The sequence below is a fragment of the Otolemur garnettii genome, unplaced genomic scaffold (genome assembly GCF_000181295.1).
Source record: "Otolemur garnettii isolate 467f Iridium unplaced genomic scaffold, OtoGar3 scaffold00033, whole genome shotgun sequence".
NCBI classification, from domain to species: Eukaryota; Metazoa; Chordata; class Mammalia; order Primates; family Galagidae; genus Otolemur; species Otolemur garnettii.
Window position 1 is genome coordinate 16,854,399 of NW_003852428.1, and position 18,645 is coordinate 16,873,043.

At 41.4% G+C, this 18,645-nt stretch overlaps 2 protein-coding genes across 3 annotated transcripts in view; one reads left to right on the forward strand and one right to left on the reverse strand.

Moving 5' to 3' along the window:
* MTRR (5-methyltetrahydrofolate-homocysteine methyltransferase reductase) overlaps window positions 1–5,381 on the reverse strand; it is a 30,152-nt gene extending 24,771 nt beyond the window's left edge. The window contains exons 1-4 of one of the 2 annotated variants that reach the window (XM_023513083.1): window positions 5,333–5,381; window positions 3,665–3,809; window positions 2,278–2,431; window positions 145–262 (exon numbers count right to left, since the gene is read on the reverse strand). In XM_023513083.1, the coding sequence (XP_023368851.1) occupies window positions 145–262; window positions 2,278–2,431; window positions 3,665–3,793 (401 nt within the window). In that variant the 5' untranslated portion in view covers window positions 3,794–3,809; window positions 5,333–5,381. Of the gene's footprint in view, window positions 1–144; window positions 263–2,277; window positions 2,432–3,664; window positions 3,906–5,332 lie in introns of those variants that run through there. The other variant, XM_023513082.1, reaches the window with a different exon arrangement.
* Window positions 5,382–5,524: 143 nt separating this feature from the next.
* On the forward strand, window positions 5,525–16,399 carry FASTKD3 (FAST kinase domains 3). Its single transcript, XM_003789572.3, has 7 exons — window positions 5,525–5,589; window positions 6,480–7,941; window positions 8,593–8,678; window positions 12,145–12,319; window positions 13,763–13,832; window positions 14,161–14,275; window positions 16,125–16,399. Exons 2-7 carry the CDS (start codon window positions 6,513–6,515, stop codon window positions 16,221–16,223), a joined length of 1,974 nt encoding a protein of 657 aa, XP_003789620.2. The 5' UTR covers window positions 5,525–5,589; window positions 6,480–6,512; the 3' UTR covers window positions 16,224–16,399.
* Window positions 16,400–18,645: the final 2,246 nt, after the last annotated feature.

The window sequence follows — 18,645 nt, forward strand, 5'->3', positions numbered from 1 at the left end:
CTAAAGCTAAAAAAAAGAGCAAATAAAATAGAATGAAAGTTTTAGCACCAAACCAAAAGCCAACATGTCAGTGAGTTTTAAAAACTAACTTCATCATATAGAAATACAGTTTATTAAACAAACGGAAAGGTGCATTGCCCTTACCCTACACAGTCATCTGCATGTCCAGTGTCATAGAAATGTCGGGCTCCAAGCTCCTGCAGTCGTTTATCAATTATCTTCCCCCCGTTGCAAAAGTAAGTGTACTCTGAATCACCGAGACCTAAAGAACCCAAATAAATAATAAGTGCACAGTAAGATTTAAATCTAAAGAACGGACAAACAAAAATCTAAACCAGTACTATTCCACGGTCTTAGGAAGAGCAGGAAGCAGCATACAGCTCTGCACCTTCTTACTTCCCCTGCATGACACGACACACACAGAGAGCTTTCTTCTGCTTTACCACATGAAAGCGCCAGACATACTAAAATAACCTACACACTTATTTGACTGCTATTGAAGAAAATATACTTCAGCCGGGCACGATGGGTGGCTCACGCCTGCAATCCTAGCACTCTGGGAGGCTGAGGCAGGTAGAGAGCCTGAGTTCACAGGTTCCAGACCAGCCTGAGCAAAACAAAGCAAGACCCTGTCTCTACTAAAAATAGAAAAACTGAGGCAAGAGATCGCCTGAGCCTGAGTTGGAGGTTGCTATGAGCTATGACACCATGGTACTCTACTCAAGGGCAATCGCTTGAGACTGTCTCAAAAAAATAATAATAATAATAAATAAATAAACATATATATAAAACATATATATATAAATATTATATATTTCATGTTTTTGTCTCCATGAATCTGTGTAAAAATATAGAACTCTTAAAACAATGATTAGGTTGAAAATCCACAGTATCTGTATCTGTATACTTTTCTGATCTTGAGCAGGGGTTTGTCAACCATGGCCTCTACTGTCTAACACAAAGATAGAACAGGGCAGTGCCTGTGACTCAAAGGAGTAAGGCCCAGCCCCATATACCGGAGGTAGCGGGTTCAAACCCAGCCCCAGCCAAAAAAAAAAAAAAGATAGAACAGTTAGATAGGCTTCAGGTTTTTGTTTTTTATAATAATTTTTGGAAGGATTTTCAAAGTGGTATGTGTTCACTCTTGAAAATATAGAATCTGGAAAAACCTGAGTATAAAAAAATACTGTAAAACACTCTCTTGAACTTCTTATGTATGAACAGATCACTGCCTGGGTTAAATTATTCATTATAGCACATTCTATCCTTGCTAGATACCCTCTTCAAAAAATAATCCTCAAAGATAAACAATATAGATCACAAGCCAGGAACATGGACCCTTAACTCCCTCTCTGGTGTCACATGTTGCTAGCTGGTCCTTCTGATTCTTAACTTCAGTATTTTTAAACTATGCTTCGCAAAGCCGTAGGCCAGTTTTTTGAAATCTGGATGCATACTAAAATCACCCAGTTTTTAAAAGTACTGATGCCAGAGCCCTAGCTTAGAATACCACATCAGAAGCACTGGAAGTGGCCTAAGCAGTGTAGTGTAATAACTCTGCCCAGCTGATCCTGTGCAGCTGGGAAATGGAAACCACCATCCAGGGCACTGGTTCTTAAGACACAAAAGATACCAAAACTACCTGGGAGTTTATTTTATTTATTTGTTTATTTTTGAAACAGAGTCTATGTCACCCTCAGTAGAGTGCTGTGCTGTCACAGCTCACAGCAACCTCAAACTCTTGAACTTAAGTGATTCTCTTGCCTCAGCCTCCCAGTAGCTGCCTGCCACAATGCCCAGCTATTTTTCTGTTATTATCATCATTGTTGTTTTAGCAGGCCCTGGCCAGGTTCAAACCCACCAGCTCCAGTGCATGTAGCCGGCACCCTAACCACTGAGCTACAGGAGCCGAGCCTTGTTTTATTTTTTAAACAACAAAACGGAATGAGGGGTTGCTTCTTCAAGAATTCTTTAGTAGTAGATTTGGGATGACGATCAGCCACTATTATTCGCAAAATTTCATGGCTAAATCTGAACTGTATCCTTGAGAACACTGCTCAAGAGGTTCTTAAGAGATGTTGCTGTGAATGAAAATCAGGGAAGATTTATATAAGACAGCACAGTATGTACAGTTTTATATTTTATATATGCTATACACGTATATTAAAATAAAGACAAAATTCATACAATCATATATACTTCATGGTTTTGAAAGACATATTCAGATACCGGAGTTAAGACAGTAATAAGAGAGTATAGTAAAACATGGTCCATTACCCAGTAATCCATACCGCAGATGAGCAAAGAAATCAACGGGCAGTGTTTTGTTCTGAATTTCCTTAACAAACTTGCGGGCTGTGTCAGGTGGGTCTCCAGTGCCCGTGGTAGAAACAACAACAACAAGAGGGGCTGTTTCCGTTTTTAGATCATACTATAAAACAAGGATATTAAGTTAGGAGCCTAATCCTACATGTATTTTTTATTTAAACTCAGCAGCAAGATAATCAGCTTAGTTTCTTCTATCTTGTATTGCCCTCCATCTTCTTCCTTATCAAGTTATTGGAGACACATGCCAGAGTGCCCAGTCCAAGGGCTAGGGGTCCCCCAGTTTAGTAGTCACCCAAAGTAGGGTATTACTCAATGAAACCACAAGTTTGTTTTTTCCTGATGCTCATCAAAAGGTTAGGAGAGTCTAACACGTCCTCTACATGAGGTTTCCTAAAGAGGCAGAAACAAGACTCACCCCAGGTTTCTACCTAGTCCAGTTCTTCGTATCTACTAGAAAAATCAGAGGAAATGGGACAGATATAACCAACTTTTAGCCACTGTGCCTTGGGCCAATGTTAAGGTGAGCTCTAATCAGCAAGGCAAATAAGCCCAGCTAAGGGCCAAGATGACAAGACCTAATTGGATGGGAATGCCTTTTCATAAAATATTAAAAAAAAAAAAAAAAAAAAAAAGCAAGCAAAGAGATTAAAAAAGAGAGGATGGGGCAACTCAGAAATTAAAAGAAAAGCTACATAAGCATTCAGGATTAAAATGGCAAGACAAGGAGGCAACAAATAAAATAGTTTAGTGAAGAAAGACAACAGTGAAGGCTCAGCGCCTGTAGCTCAAGTAGCTAAGGCGCTGGCCACATACACCAGAGCTGGCAGGTTCAAATCCAGCCTGGGCCAGCCTGGGCCAGCCTGGGCCCGCCAAACAACAATGACAATAGCAACCAAAAAAAAATAGCCGGGCATTGTGGTGGGTGCCTGTAGTCCAAGCTACTTGGGAGACTGAGGCAAGAGAATCTCTTAAGCCCAGGAGTTGGAGGTTACTGTGAGCTGTGATAGCACTCTACTGAGGGCAACAGCTTGAGGCTCTGTCTCCAAAAAAAAAGAAAGACAACAGTGAAAACAATAGTTCTGACATCTTCAGCATAAACAGAAACCCAGCCATATGTAATGCAAGTGACACAAAGGCAGAGGACACCATTTAGTTTAATTCAAATGCATAATTCTATGTAAAGGGAAAAGCTACTGAAATCTTAGAAAAAGTAAATTTCAGACTGTTAAAAGATTATGGTGCTATTTAGCATCTAACTTTGCTGTTTAACAAACATCACACCCCAACAAAAAGACTTAAATGCACAAAAAGTAAAATCCAGAGTAAAGGCTCTTACTTTATCTGCCTCACTAATACAGTGAAGATCTGCAGAAAATCCATGTGCCACAGCTTGTTCACATATTTCTTCTGCGATGGCCTTGGCTTGTCCTCGTTGTGTAGCATACAGTAACAAAAACCTCCTCATTACCGCAAGGCATACACTACATGTGACAATGAAAAACAGAAAAGAAAAAAGATTTTCTTTTTAATGAAGTAGTAACAACCTACAGGTATTAATCCTCTCCCAATCTTTAAAAAAAAAGTGCAATACCCAAACATAATATGAAATAGCTTTCTCAAAATTTCTTAGCACTTACTCTAAATGAGCCTAAAAAAGAGAGAATTCATCAAACCACGGAAGGGTACAGGAATGAAACTCTAATCCCAAGGCCCCAAAATCAGACCTATAGGTCAAACTTCATAGTCTTGAATCTGTACTTCATAAGTGCATACCACAGGCAAGTTCAACTCATCTGTTTCTCAGCTCCTGTATCCTTAAAAAGGGAATCATACCATCCACCTGCAAAAAGCTGTGACACACACAGCACTGGAACAAAGCTTGAGCTGCAGTTTCACTCAAAAGAGTCTTAAGATATCTTTTCGTTTCTTCCTTTTAAAAAAATGTAAAAGTAAAAATGCCATTAAGATGACAGTATTCTTGGTTCCTATTTAATCAATGCTAAAAACAAAGTAATCACAATACTAACTTAACTGAAGCATTTACTCTCCTTTGTTATTTTAATTCAGTATCAAATACACATGAGATTGTGTATATTTATATGCATGTATTTACCACTGGTTATCTCTTCAGGGAAAACACAGCGTTAGTAAAATTAAGAACACTCACAGGTTTATTTCCATACTCAACTAGTGGCTAAAACTGGCAGAATGTCAACTGTAGGAATACATTTAAACTGAAACTCAAATCAAAATCTTGGCTTCTGACAAAGGAACCGCCTATAGTTTTATGCTCCTCTGGCCAATTACATCTAAGGACAAATTAAGCCACAAACAAATGACATGTTAATTATGGAATATCCTCAGGGATCATAAAGGCAATTACCTTAATAATATGAGACACTACCCACTCAGGGCACACAGAAAACTGTGAAAATATGCTGACGAAAACCCTGCTGCAGCTAACAATTTGCATCACTTTCCAGGAGTCACACACTCTTCCTGAGTGCTGTAGAAGATCACCCCTCATCCATATGACCGCCCTAAAAACTAAGCACCACTTCCCAGGTTTCTCCGCGGAGGTTCCTAGCACAGGGAGGGCCAGGGTCCCGCAGAGGCTGGGCCAGAACTCACCGCCCGAGTCCGCGCTCGGAATACCCAAGAGTCCCTCCCCGACACGCCCCCACCCGTCCCCACGGGCCATTTATTGACCCACCTCTTGAAAGCGTCCAGAACCCAAGGCGCAGAAGGGGGAAAGGCCCCACACTACCCCGCAGGCCCCGGAGCCTCCGCGGGCAGGAGGTCGATGCTGAGGCTCAGGGTCCCGTTCCCGGGGCACCCCGGGCCCAGCCCGCAGCCCAAGCCCGCAACTACCCCACAAAGCTCGGAGGGAGAGAGAACCAGGCCCGCAAACTGGCTGCTCTCGCAGACCACGGGCCGCTTCCCCGCAGGGCTAGTGTTGAGCAAGAGGTCCGGGTCGGAAACTGCAGACCCCAAGATCACTCACCTGAGTCGCGGCTATCTGGGACATTCCACGGACAGGCCGACCTCCACCAACTCAGCACCAGCGTGCACAGCCGAAGCACGCATGCTCGGCACCCAGGAACGTGAGACAGCCCGGCCGGTTGGAGATGGGGCCAATTATAGAGCGCCGGATGTGGGCTGTGCCGGGGCGGCCGGTCGGGTCTGCGCATGCGCCGCGCTTTCCTACGGAAGCCCACGAGGCTGCAACAACTGCTGTGAACGCTGGGCTGGCGGACCTCGGTAGGTGTCCCCGCGGGCTCTAAGCTTGGTTGGCCCTGCCGGCCAGGTGCAGTCCCTTGGCGGCACTGCCCTGCCCCGGCCGTCCCTGCTCCGGCTGCGACTCCTGTCCGCTGTCTTAGCAGAGGGCCCGGGGAGCCGCGTTCGAGCGTGCTCGGCTCCTGGGTCGCTTTCATTCCAGGGAGAACGCGGCTCCGGGGCTCCTTGTCCCTTCTGCCCTGCGCGCACGGATTCCCGAATCCCCCAGCGGGAGTTTTGGTTCTGGACTGGCCATCCTCCCTTTCTCCCGATTGACATTTTATTCTTTTTTTTTTTTTTCCCGCTTGCGAAGGTAGACCTTTTTTCTTCAACCCTTACTGAAGCCTAACATCGAAGGGAAACCAACACCACAGGGCTTTTTGAGCACATTTTACCCTTGCCTTGCGTTAATTATCTTCAGGTCCCCCCACGTTACCCCTTATTGTTTTAAATAGGTTTACTTCTAACCAAATGCAGTTCCTTTCTTCAGCCAACATATTAAGAGACACAGTTAAGAAGTAGACCACTTGAGTTTGAATCCCAGCTCTGCCGCTTACTAGCTCCATGCTTCAAGCAGAGTAACGTATCTGTGGTTCAAATTTTCCTCGTGTAGAATGACGATAAAAATACAGAGTTTATATAAGTTAGTAGATACAAAACACGACAGTGCCTGGCACGGGACAGTGATGAGTATTGGTAGGTGCCAGCCACTATTCTACCTCTAGGGTTCATAGACTAAGCTCTTTTGGTGTGAATATTTTAGTGGGAAATTTTTACCTCTTATTTCAAGTACCCACTGGTAGTTTTGTAAACATTCCTGTTGAGTGAGTCATGTTGTCTATGTATTTGACCATGTTTTTAATTCTCTAATTTAGCTACAAACCCAGAGAAGTTGAGAATCTGATGGCATGGCTTCAGTCACCCTGCGGAGGAACCTTTGTCATTTGTCTGAGTTTTGGATACATGGAGCTGCTCTAAAAAATCAACCCATAAATCATGTTTGCAAGATAGTCAAGGAGCATTTGTGTTCTTGGTTCTGTTCACAGAAGCCTGAGCTTTTCAGGGTAACAGTCCATCATGCCTGTTATAAAATGTTTCATTCACAAAATGGAAATGACCTTCAGCCAGTTGGTGAGCCAGTATACGCTCAAGTACGTCACTGGGAAAGGCTTGAACAAAGTCTTAAAAATGAGGACGAACAGATATTTAATAGGAAACTAAACAGCTTCACTTCATCAGAAGAAGTGTTAAGTTTCCTAAGTGCCCTGGAAACTCTCCCTGATACTATGGCAGCTGGAGCTTTACGACGGATTTGTGAATTGGAAACAAAAGATGCTCAAAGGCTGCCAAAAGAAATACTAGAGAATAGCCTCTTTAAAGCTTTATGCTTTCAGTTTGAAAAGAAACCTGCCCCTCTGTCAAACACTAGCTTGGTAACTGCTTTGCAGTCTCTGATTTTGTTGCATGTGGATTCTCAAAGTACCTTATTACAGAACCTGGTGGCAGAGTGCCAGAATCGTCTCCAAAGAGGTAGCCTGGAAGTTCACCATCTTTGTACTCTTGGGGAAAGTCTGATTAGACTGCAGGGTCCAGATTGCGTGACACTAGAACTGATTTTATGTCAACTGCAAGATGAAAAACTGGAAACTTTTACCTCAGAGGATATTGTGGCCCTTTATAGAATATTGCAGGCATGTGCTGAGAAAGTGGACCAACACCAAACATTTTTAAATAAGATAAACAACTTTTCCCTTTCCATGGTTTCCAACCTGAGTGCTACATCAATTAGCCAAATCCTTGCTGCCCTAGTTGCTCTTGATCAAACTCAGGCACTTCCTCTGGTTATAAAATTAGGCAGACAGGTTGTGGGGCTCATTGCACATTTTACTAATGAAGAACTTGGAAGAGTCTTAGAGGCTTTCATGTATTTTGGGCACAATGACAGATTATTTACAAAAGCCCTAGAGCAACATGTAACTGCGCTCTGTCTGACCTTGGATCCTGAAGTTGTCAGCAGGGTCATGGAGTACTGCGGTAGGAAGCTGATTCTTTCAAAACCCATCTTCAACGCAGTGGCAGAAATGTTCGTTTGCCAATCAGAAAAATTTTCACCTCCTCAGGTTTCTAAATTAATCGAACCTTTTGGCAAACTCAATTATTTGCCACCAAATGCCTCTGCTTTATTTAGGAAACTAGAAAATATGCTATTCACTCATTTTAGTTATTTTCCGCCCAAAACACTATTGAAACTTCTTCATTCATGTTCGCTTATTGAAAGGCATCCAGTCAACTTTATGGCAAAAATATTCAGCCCTTTTTTCCTTCAACAGCTTCAAGGTGAGTTGGTTATAACTTCTGATAGTTAAAAAATCAGCCTTTGATTTTGTGATGTTTTCAAGTCACATTTGTATTGTTTACATTGAGCATTGTGGTCTTTTTTTTTCATGGTAATCTAAAGATGAGATCTGAAGTTAATAGATGCCACTGTAAACACGGAGTTAATGGTTAGGACGTTGTGTAGAGGGAGGAAAGCTGTTTTTCACTTCATGGAACTCTGCTGCCCTAGCTGAGAAATTGTAGCGTTCTGGTTGGAGATGGTGATGTTAGTGGTAATATCCACAGTAACATGTAGAGCCTGGGATCAGTGAGCAAACTACCTCCTTTTTTTGAGAGGGTAGTATTCATCTTAATTGAGAGCAACCCAATTATGTCAAATTTCTTGATCGCCACAGTTAAAGGAAATTTCTGCTAATTCTGTGACTATATTTTATACCTTTTAATTCTGTAGCCGAGAGATTGGGTTTTTAGAAGTCAATGAAATGGTGGTAAGGTGAAGGCCTAATTCATTCTGACGGGTTTATTTTCCAGTGTCATTTAAAAGCACATCACTCCCGGAATGAACAGATCAACTTTGTGTGCTCACAATGTTCTCTGGTTGTATGAACCAAAATTCAGACTTAAATGTGAGTAGGATGCTTTCTGTTTCAGGTGAAGAATTGTATTTGGACAGATTGAGTCTGGCACGACTGACCCAACTTTACTTAACCTCAATCCTCGAATGCCCCTTCTATAAGGTGAGAGTATAAACTGTGTGGTTTTACTTCCCTGTGGGGACAGGTGTTTTTGTCTGCCCTTAAAATTGTTAAAAGTTTTTTCATTTTTGATATATCTCAGTGACCTCCTATAAAAGCAGAACTTTCCTTTACTTAGAGTAAGTTGCCACCAGCTGGCCTTTTCTTTGACAAATTCACCCTGTTTTGTGTTCTTGCCCTTGAGGCTCTTTGCCTGCTGAGTAGGATTTCTCAGAAGTATTTATCAGGTGCTGCAGGCATGTGGATCACAGCACTCTGAAATTCTTCTTGGTGAGGGCATTAAAGGGTTTCAGCTGTCTGTTATCAATATGTGGATGTCTGGACTGAACACATCTAAATTATCTGTGAGTGTGGTATATTTTTAAGCCAAGCCAGAAATTGCACTCTTAACTGATGGAATTTAGTTTCCATAGAGTTTGCACTTCCCATAAAGTACCATAAAGATTCAGACTCAAAATATGACATACCTGGTATGGAATCAGAAATAGCAGCATCACTCAACTGGCCATTCCCTGCCTGTCTTAATACTTTATTCAGATTCTCAGTTAGAGTATCTGATTTGTGGAATCAGGTACAAGAATGGTAAAATATCACTCTAGCCTTCAAAACAGCTTAGGCAAGCTGGGTGCAGTGGCTCTTGCCTGTAATCCCACCCCTTTGGGAGACTAAGGCAGGAGGATTTCTTAAAGGCAGGAGTTCAAGACTAGCCTGGGTAACATAGTAAGAGCTTGTCTCTATGAAAAAGAGCAAACTTAGCTGGAACTTAACTGGACCTGGTGAGGTGTGGCTGTGGTACTGGCTACTGAGAAGGCCAAGGTGAGAAGATTGCTTGTGCCCAGAAGTTTGAGGCTGCAGTGAGCTGTGATAGCAGATCACACCCTACATTCCAGCATGGGCAACAGAGCCAGACTGTCTTTAAAAAACAAAATAAAACACAGGCAGTACTAAGGTATATAAAGATAAATAAAAGTAACCCCCAATCTCCTTCCATACCCAAAGGAAAAATGTTAACAGCAGTTTCTATGCCCAAAATAACATGAAAACTGTCCATTTTTTTCCTCAGTTATGGAATGGGACCGACTAATCAAAAGTGCAGTTGACTTTCTGCCCAATATTCCCTGGACCTTCTGTGAGGCAGGCTTAGACCTTTTTAAAGGGCGTGACATTCCAGTGTGTTTTCCCATCGTCCACTCTGATGGACTTTGGGTTTTTCCTAATTTTTGTCTCTGTTAGAAATACAATAGTGAACATTCTTGAATTTCTAATCGTATTGGAGCCTTTTTGGGTTTTTAATCTGTACACTGTAATCTGATAGATAGTGACAGATATTTTTCCCATGAAAGTTGTAGCTGTCACGTTTTTCCCTAATAATGATGAAGGTGGCCTCGTCTGCCCCACTTCTACTGCCATGTATTCTTAGTCCCTTTGATTTTTGTCATTTGACAAAGTGATAAAGGGCGTATCACATGTTTAAATTGCTTTTTATAGAACATTAAATTTAGAAGTTCAGAATATTTTCAAACATGTGTTGTCCATGTGCTTTTTTTGTAAATTGCCTTTTATGTCTTAGCACTCATTTCTGTTGGGTATTTTTTTTTTTTTAAGACAGAATCCCACTCTTTTTCCCTGGGTAGAGTGCCGTGGCGATATAGCTCACAGCAAGCTCTGAAAACTCCTTGGCTCATGTGCTCCTTTTGCCTGAGCCTCCTGAGTACCTGGGACTACATGCACCTCTATGCCCAGCTAGATTTTTGATTTTTTTAATTGTGACAGGATCCCGCTGTTGCTGGTCTTGAACACCTGAGCTCACGCAGTCCACCTGCCTTGGCTCCCAGAGTGCTGGGATTACAGGAGTGCACCACTGGGACTGGCCTGAGTTTTTTGTTTTTGTTTTTGTTTTTAACGAATTCATTGAAAACAGATATTAACTATTAAGCATGTTGAACATATTTCTTCTGGTTTATAATATTTAAAAAATGTAATAGTACTTGCAGTGTCTTTCTAAGTGTTCTGTAGTGAAATGCATTTGTCTTTTACGACTTCTAGGTTTCTCGTCTCACTTAATATATTTCCACACTGCTAAATTAACAAAAATATTTTACTAAAGATTTTTAAATAATATTTATTTAGATCTTTAATCCACATGAAATTTGTTTTTACTGTTATTGATTTATATATTTTAATTTACAAATAAAAGCGTGTATCTATTCCACATTTGGAAGTATGTGTATGTTGTGGAATATCTACATAAATCTTGCTAACATAGGCATTTTCTCACTTTCTTTGAGGAGAGAGCATCTAAAGTCTGTTCTAAGTCATTTTCAAGAATATAGTCTATTAACTGTAGTTACCAGCTGGTACCACCCAGAATTTATGGTAGTCTGTGATGGACACGAGACGTGTGACTTAGTTCTTCTCCATATGGGTGACCAATTTGCCAACACTGTTTTATCACATTGCAACTTGTTATCACGACAGGTTGACTATTCCATATCCAAAATGCTTGGGAACAGAAGTATTTCCAATTCCACATTTTGAAATATTTGTGTTATACTTAACAAACAGTTCAGCATTCTCTAATCAACAAATCCAAAATGCTCCACTGAACATTTCCATAAAGCATTCTATCAAAGCTGAGAAGTTTCAAATTTTGAAGCATTTTGAATTTTGGATTTGGGGATTAGGAATGCTTAACCTATATTGTTATATAGTTTCAAATAGCTGGAAGGGGGATATCAAATCTTTCCAACACTAGGAAATGCTAATTTCCTTGCTAATTGTCCTGATCCTATCATGGTCCTTAGTTGGTAGAGAAATGTCAGTGCGGACTTCATGACCTACAGTCACTTCAGGTCAGTTGAAAACTCTTCAACTGAGTGTGAAAGTACTGCCTGTGTTTTGTTTTGTTTTTTAAAGACAGTCTGGCTCTGTTGCCCATGCTGGAATGTAGGGTGTGATCTCAAAAACATCTTTGAGTGTGTTTAAGGCCCTTGAAGCAATTCTGAGCGTTCCAGAAATGTTTTCTTTGAGCTGTGACCATAGTTGTTCTTCCCCCTCTTTCCCTCCCTCCCCACTACCCTCTTTCCCAATCCCTCTCTCCCTCCTTCCCTGCCTTTCCCTCCTCCTTTCCTTTTCCTTTCTCTTTCTCCCTTTCTCTTTCCCTTTTTCTTCTCCTTTTCTTTTTCTTTCCTTCCCTCTCCGTTTCTCCTTCCTTTGTGTTTATGGTAACCTGTGACTACTTTTAAAAGACATTTAAAAGATTCTTTGAACCATTATAGTTAATCTATAGCAAGATATTTTCATTGGCATTTTGTTAAAGATAATCTGTCCTAAGTCCTGGAATAGCATGTCAATAAAGTAATTTTGTATCAAACTTTTTATACTCAAGTAACCTTCAGTTTATTCTCTGGTTCTACATCTTTCTCATGTTTGCATGTATGATTTTTAGGGCACGAAACTTCTTTCTAAATTTCAAGTGAAATCATTTCTTACTCCATGCTGTTCCCTGGAGACCCCCATGGATTTTCACCTTTATAAACAGGTGATGTTTGGACTGATTGACCTCTTAGGAGCAAGATTGTATTTTGCTTCAAAAGTGTTAACACCTTATTGTTACACGATAGGTAAGTCATGTACGGAATTATGCTGGGTGAAAGCTAAGTGCCCTGTCCTCTTTTGGAAATATATGGGACTTAGTAGCAAAAGAAGGTCTCTGGGAAAAAAAAAAAATGGAATAATTCCTTCCCTTGAAGACATGTTAAAACAGCTGTTACGCACAGTCAGGACTTGAATTTGAGTCTCACCTATTTGACACATAGTAACAGAATGCTCTTGAAACTGCGCAGAGTTGAAACTTTTCTGCTTGCTACCTCTTCTCTGAAATGAGTGTAATAGTGACCTCAAAGACTTACTCAAGAACTAACTGAATTAATAGTATCCAGAACATAGTAAATGTTCAGTATTTGTTAGCTGCTATTAGAAGCTAAGCCTGCACTTTCCAAATATAGTAGCCACCAATACATGTGGCTATTCAAATTTAAATTAATTAGGCAGGGGTGCCACTGGTGGCTCACTGTAATCCTAGCACTCTAGGAGGCCAAGGTGGGTGGATCACCTGAGCTCAGGAGTTGAGACCAGCCAGAGCAAGAGTGAAACCCCATCTCTAAAAATAGCCAAGTATTGTGGTGGGCATCTGTAGTCCAGCTACTTGAGAGGTTGAGGCAAGAGGATCACTTGAGCCCAGGAGTTTGAGGTTGCTGTGAGCTATGTCGCCAGGTCATTCTACCAAAGGTGACAAAGTTACACTCTGTCTCAAAAAAACAAACAAACAAAAAAAATTTTAATTAATGTTGAAAAAGATTCAGTTTCTCATTCACATGTCAAGTGCTCAGTAGCTCCATGTGGCTCAGTGCAGGTACGAACATTCCCACATCACATAAATACCTACAGGACAGCGTTGACCAGAGAGTCCTTGTCCTTATACCCTTATAATTCTTCTAAACTCATGAGTGAAAGGAAAGCATCTCAGAAAGGACAGCCGTTCACAGGCCTCCAGTGATCAGATGCCACTCCTCTCTTCATTTGGCTTGTTTTTCAAAACGGACTGTCAGTTGAGGGGAAGGCAGGGAAGTCTGTCCCCGCACATGGCCACGTGTTGGGATATAGGATGTCACTTAACACGGAGGGGCTGCATGCTGCTTGGTGAAGTTTTGGCTTGCATAGTGTCTTAACTTTGCTAAACTTAAGGTTTTTTTTTACTTTCTTGGAGAAGCCCAGCCTCCTTATGAGGGGAAACTGAATGTGTGTTTCATTCTTGTCATACCCAGACGATGTGAGAACTGACCCTTTGTTTTCGTGTCCTTGGCCTTCTTAATTTAAGGCTGACTTGGTTGATCTTGAAGCCAATTAAATGAAAATTCTCACCATTGTTTGGTTGTGGTCATTACTTTGCAGCCCTCAGCCCCCTTGGTAAATGCAGAGTGGAAGAGACAGAACCCCAGAGGAGTGCAGGAAGATAGTGTTTGTGAGGGTATCACACAAAGAATTTCCCTTTCTTCTCTCACCAGATGTCGAAATTAAATTAGACGAAGAAGGATTTGTATTGCCGTCTACCGTTGATGAAGATGTCTATAAAAGGTGAAGAAAACTATTGTGGTTTTCATGTTATAAGACTTTACAAGTCTTATCAAGATTAATAAACAATTATCTTTTTCTTAAGGTAAAAAGACAATTCTGGAAATTAAAATACTAATTTTCAAGGTACTATCTTTGGAAATTCCCTGTAATATTTTATAAATATTAATATTACTAAAATTGAATGCTTTTTCTACAGATTAAAAGATAACCTACTTGCAATCTACTTGAAAATGATACTTGTCACTGTACTGGTGACTAACAACATATCATGTAAACATCTTGGATTACTTTAAAAATTAAGTGGTTTTTCTCCTTTTTCATTTTTCAGGGTCGCTCTGTGCATTGATGGTCCAAAAAGATTTTGCCCTAATAGCAATCACTTACTGGGCAAAGAAGCTATTAAACAAAGACACCTGCAGTTAATCGGCTATGAGGTTGTACAGGTAGAGTTTCACCTATTTTTTTTTTTTTTCTAAAAGTAATTCCTAATTCAGATTTCCTTTTTTTCAGGTTATTGTTAAAAAGTAAACTGAGGCACAATAACATTTTAAAGAGTTTATTTGAGCAAACACTGGCTCACAAATCTGACAGCCAAGAACCAGAAGTGATTTGGGCACTGGCCCAGGGGACCTAGGGGAGGCTTTCATAGGAAGAACACAAGTATCAGGCTGGTTACAGTCACGTAGCTGGCTGAAGTCTATCCGGGAGAAGGATTCTGCTTGCATAATTATAGGTTTGTGGCATGCTTCTGACTGATTGAGCTTCAGTACTATTTTTCTCTAATAGAAGCATTTACAAGAAATAGCCCAACTTAAACTTCACCTAACATTTGCTCTTTAAGCAAGGTTAAGGTTATTTTCAAGACCTACCTGGCATTGTGTGCTTAAGGATTTTTCAGGCCCAGTCTTCATTTTACTTAAACAATACTATATGTTTGCCAGCCCAAGAAACTAAGAATTTTATGTCTGTTTTAAATACCAACTTTGTTAATTAACCTATGTCTCTTGACTCCTACTTTGAAATACAGAATTTTCAAAGCTTTCCTTTTCCAAAAGTGGAACATATTTTGTAAACTAAGCTTAACTCTCCTTTTAGAATTACTGAATTATTAGAATATCTCTTTTATTTCAATTTTCTTCTGGTGTAATGAACAAAAGTGGACAAGATGATGCACTAAAACCAGGATGTGTGTCATCCTTGCTGTCTGAGGCCTGAATCACATCCTACCTGTGCTGTCTATTCTAGTCTCCTGACTGGTTTCACACCTGCTGACTTTTCCACTCTTATCTTTGACATTCCCAGATTAATTTTCCTTGAACTAATCATGCCCGTGTGTGCTCAGAACACTTCATTTTTTCTTTACTGCTTGGAGCATGAAGTAAAACTCTGACCACATTTAACATTCTAGACTCTCCCTAGGCTGCCTACAGCTGGCCCAGGCACATGGCCTGTTATGCAGCCCCTGTGCTCCGGGCTGAGCGCTCATTTCCTTTCCCTGAGCCTCTCTGTTTTGTCTGGTCTTTCAGGCTTTGACCATGCTGCACCCTCTAGCTCTGAGCATCTTCCTCTGACCCTCACCTCATCCAGTGAGATGCCAGCTCCCTCTCAGTACTAGATCACCAGTCTGCTGCACCCTGTAGCTCTGAGCATCTTCCTCTGACCCTCACCTCATCCAATGAGATGCCAGCTCCCTCTCAGTACTAGATCACCAGTCTGCTGCACCCTCTAGCTCTGAGCATCTTCCTCTGACCCTCACCTCATCCAGTGAGATGCCAGCTCCCTCTCAGTACTAGATCACCAGTTTGCTACACCCTCTAGCTCTGATCATCTTCCTCTGACCCTCACCTCATCCAGTGAGATGCCAGCTCCCTCTCAGTACTAGATCGCCAGTCTGCTGCACCCTCTAGCTCTGAGCATCTTCCTCTGACCCTCACCTCATCCAGTGAGATGCCAGCTCCCTCTCACTACTAGATCGCCACTGCTGCTTGCTTTTTAATTTTTTGTGTAATTCAACTTGTGCCACCTTAATTGTGAGCACCTGGAGCCCAAGGGCTCCAGTTTGTTTCTTGCATAGATGTTCATTTATTTGGCAAGTGTTTACTGAGCTCCTCTGTGGCAGGCACTGTTGTTCCAGGCCCTGGGGCTGCAGGATGAGTAAGCCGGTGGTGGTCTTTTTCCTCCAGGAGCTTACATTTTGCTGTACAGAGGGTGTGAGGAACAGACAAGGTAACAAAGCTATAGTGATCCCGGATTGTGAAGGGTTATGACCAGTTTCATTTTCTGCCTTTACAGATCCCGTATCATGAGGTTGAGATGCTAAAATCAAGACTAGAATTGGTGGAATATTTACAAAGAAAACTGTTTTCTCAAAGAACTGGTGTTCATTGGTAACAAGAAGGAATATTGGCTTCAGAACTTGCTGAAAGAACTGGGTTTTTATGGGACTCAGGATTTTAAAAAGAATATCATGTGAACTATCCATTTTGCACAATTATGTTTACACTCTGCCTTTCTATGTTGAGTTATCTAGAAAGGGGCTATCATTTTCCTTATACCATGTATACACTTACCAGTGATAAATTCAAAATTAGTTGTAATTTTAATTTAATACTAGTACCCTAGATACTTTTTGTACATCAACCAATTGATCATGTACAATAAAGAAATGTAATGAATGTTATTTTTAAATCTTTTGTTGTAATAATTATCTGCTAACTGAAATATTTTGTTCTTTGTAGATTTTTATCTCTAGCAACTGCAAGGAAGAAATTTTACTTTTTATTTCTTTTTGTATTTTGTTAGTAGAAGTATGATGTATGGTTTGGAGAAGGAGCAATGAAAAATAGACTGTAGTAGTTTTGATATAAACATTCATAATTACAAAATTACCTAGAAGTAATCCTTTAGTAAGACATATTAGTATGGTAATTCTTTTTAAAAAATAGTGCTTCATTGTCTCAATGTGTGGTAAGACTGAGGTCTCAGTGGAGAAGAGGTCAGAGAGGCAGACTGGTGTGGGAGAAAAGAACTTTGGAGTTGGAGACCTGGGTTCTCCCACCAGGGGGTGCTGTGCCCTGGGAGGAGGACAGCTGCTGTTTGTCATTCTCTCTGTGCTGAGCACTTGGGCGTGATGCTTGTGTGAGTCTCATGTCCTTTCTGATGAGATATGGCTTCCATTTTACAGACGAGCTCAGAGAGGGTGAATGTTCTACCCAATAATTCATTCCTCACTGGTGATTAGTGTTGGATTTTAATCTGGTCCCAAGAAGCAGAGCACAGTGGCTAGAGTCTAGATTCCGGAACCCTGCAGGGTGCGTTTGAGGTCTAGCCTTGGCGTTGCTGCCTGCTCTTAGCCTCCAGTTTACTGAGAACCAGCCATACTGCATAGTGGGGTTGCAGCATAGTCACGCAGGTGCTGCAACATAGTAGTGCAGGCTGGGTAGCTTAAAACACAGAAATGTATTCTTTCACACTTCTGGAGGCTAGAAGTCCAAAGTCAAGATGTTACGAGGGCCGTGCTCCCTGTGAAACCTCCAGGGGAGGGTCCTCTCTTCCTGCTGCTCCCAGTGGCCCCAGATAAGCCTTGGTTTGTGGACGCGTAACTAATTTGCCCCATCTTCCCTTCCCCAGGGCCCTGTCTGTGGACCTGTTTTTTCACGTGGCCCTTTGTGTCTCTTTGTCCCTGTCTTCACATGGTGTTCTCCACAAGGTGTTCTCCCCATGGGTCTGTGTCCAGATTTCCTTCACAAGGACAGCAGCCGGGTTGGAACAAAGATTACTCTAAGGGACACTTCTTAACTTGATTTAGTCTGCAAAGACCCTATGTCCAAATAAGGTCACCTTCATATAGACCAGGGACCAAGACTTTCAAACATCTTTTTTTGAGAAAGGAGGAGGGACACAATTGAACTTATAACACATTGAGATGAGAATAAGACTAGTTAGTATGTATAAAACACTTAGAAAAAGGCCTTGCATGGCTGAGTGAGCGAGTATTTGTGTGAATTTCCGCCCTATGCTGTGTACTTCACTTTAGCTTTCTGAGTTTATTTCTTTATCTTTGCAGTACGGAATGGAGACTGAGTGAGCTCTAAGAATCACTTTGCAAAGTATATTTCTTTAATTACAAAGTAGGCAAAGACACAGTGAACAGAAGAGGGGTGCTGTAGGTTCTGATGTGTTAGTGTGTCCAGGTGACCTTGGCCCTCCCTCACAGGTCAGTCTTGAAAGGATTCTCATAACTGTAGAATCTGGGTAATTAGCTGATTTACACTTCTTCACAGCTCCCAGGCATCTTCCCTCAGACGTTCTTGACTCTGAGCCTAAGATCTGTCCCGGATCAAACGTGCTGCTTGCCACTATCTCTCCTGGGCCGCAGCTCGCTGTGCCGTTTGTGAGCTCTGGCTCCCTTCCTGGCCCCTGGTTTACCCTGCTGTGTGGTGTACTTTTCCCCATAGCTCTGCTGTCCTTGGTATAAAATTCAACCCTGAAATGTGGTGAGGTTAACAGCACAAGAGGGGAAAGGGACTTAACCAACTAAATAGCCACACAGAAGTGATGACCATCTGTTAGAAATGCTGTGAAGGAAAAGTACAGCCTGGAGCATTCTTCATCTTCCCATGCTGTAATTCTGTACGTGTGTGAGTGTGTGTGTGTGTGTGTGTGTGTGTGTTATGAAGATAATTTAGGCTAATAAAAAGTTGCTGGTTTCACCAACTGGATGCATTTGATAAGTCATGTAAAATTATAAAGCCAAGTCCTCATAAACTAAATCCTCATGTTCTGAATTTTTACCTCTATCTAGGGGTCCTCA

What these genes read in the sequence shown, in the direction of transcription:
- FASTKD3 (XM_003789572.3), top strand. Translation starts at nt 6,513, where the DNA reads ATGGCTTCAGTCACCCTGCGGAGGAACCTTTGTCATTTGTCTGAGTTT. An exon ending in TTTCCTTCAACAGCTTCAAG is followed by an intron (nt 7,942 to 8,592) that starts GTGAGTTGGTTA and finishes TTTCTGTTTCAG; the next exon opens with GTGAAGAATTGTATTTGGAC. An exon ending in ACCTTATTGTTACACGATAG is followed by an intron (nt 12,320 to 13,762) that starts GTAAGTCATGTA and finishes TTCTCTCACCAG; the next exon opens with ATGTCGAAATTAAATTAGAC.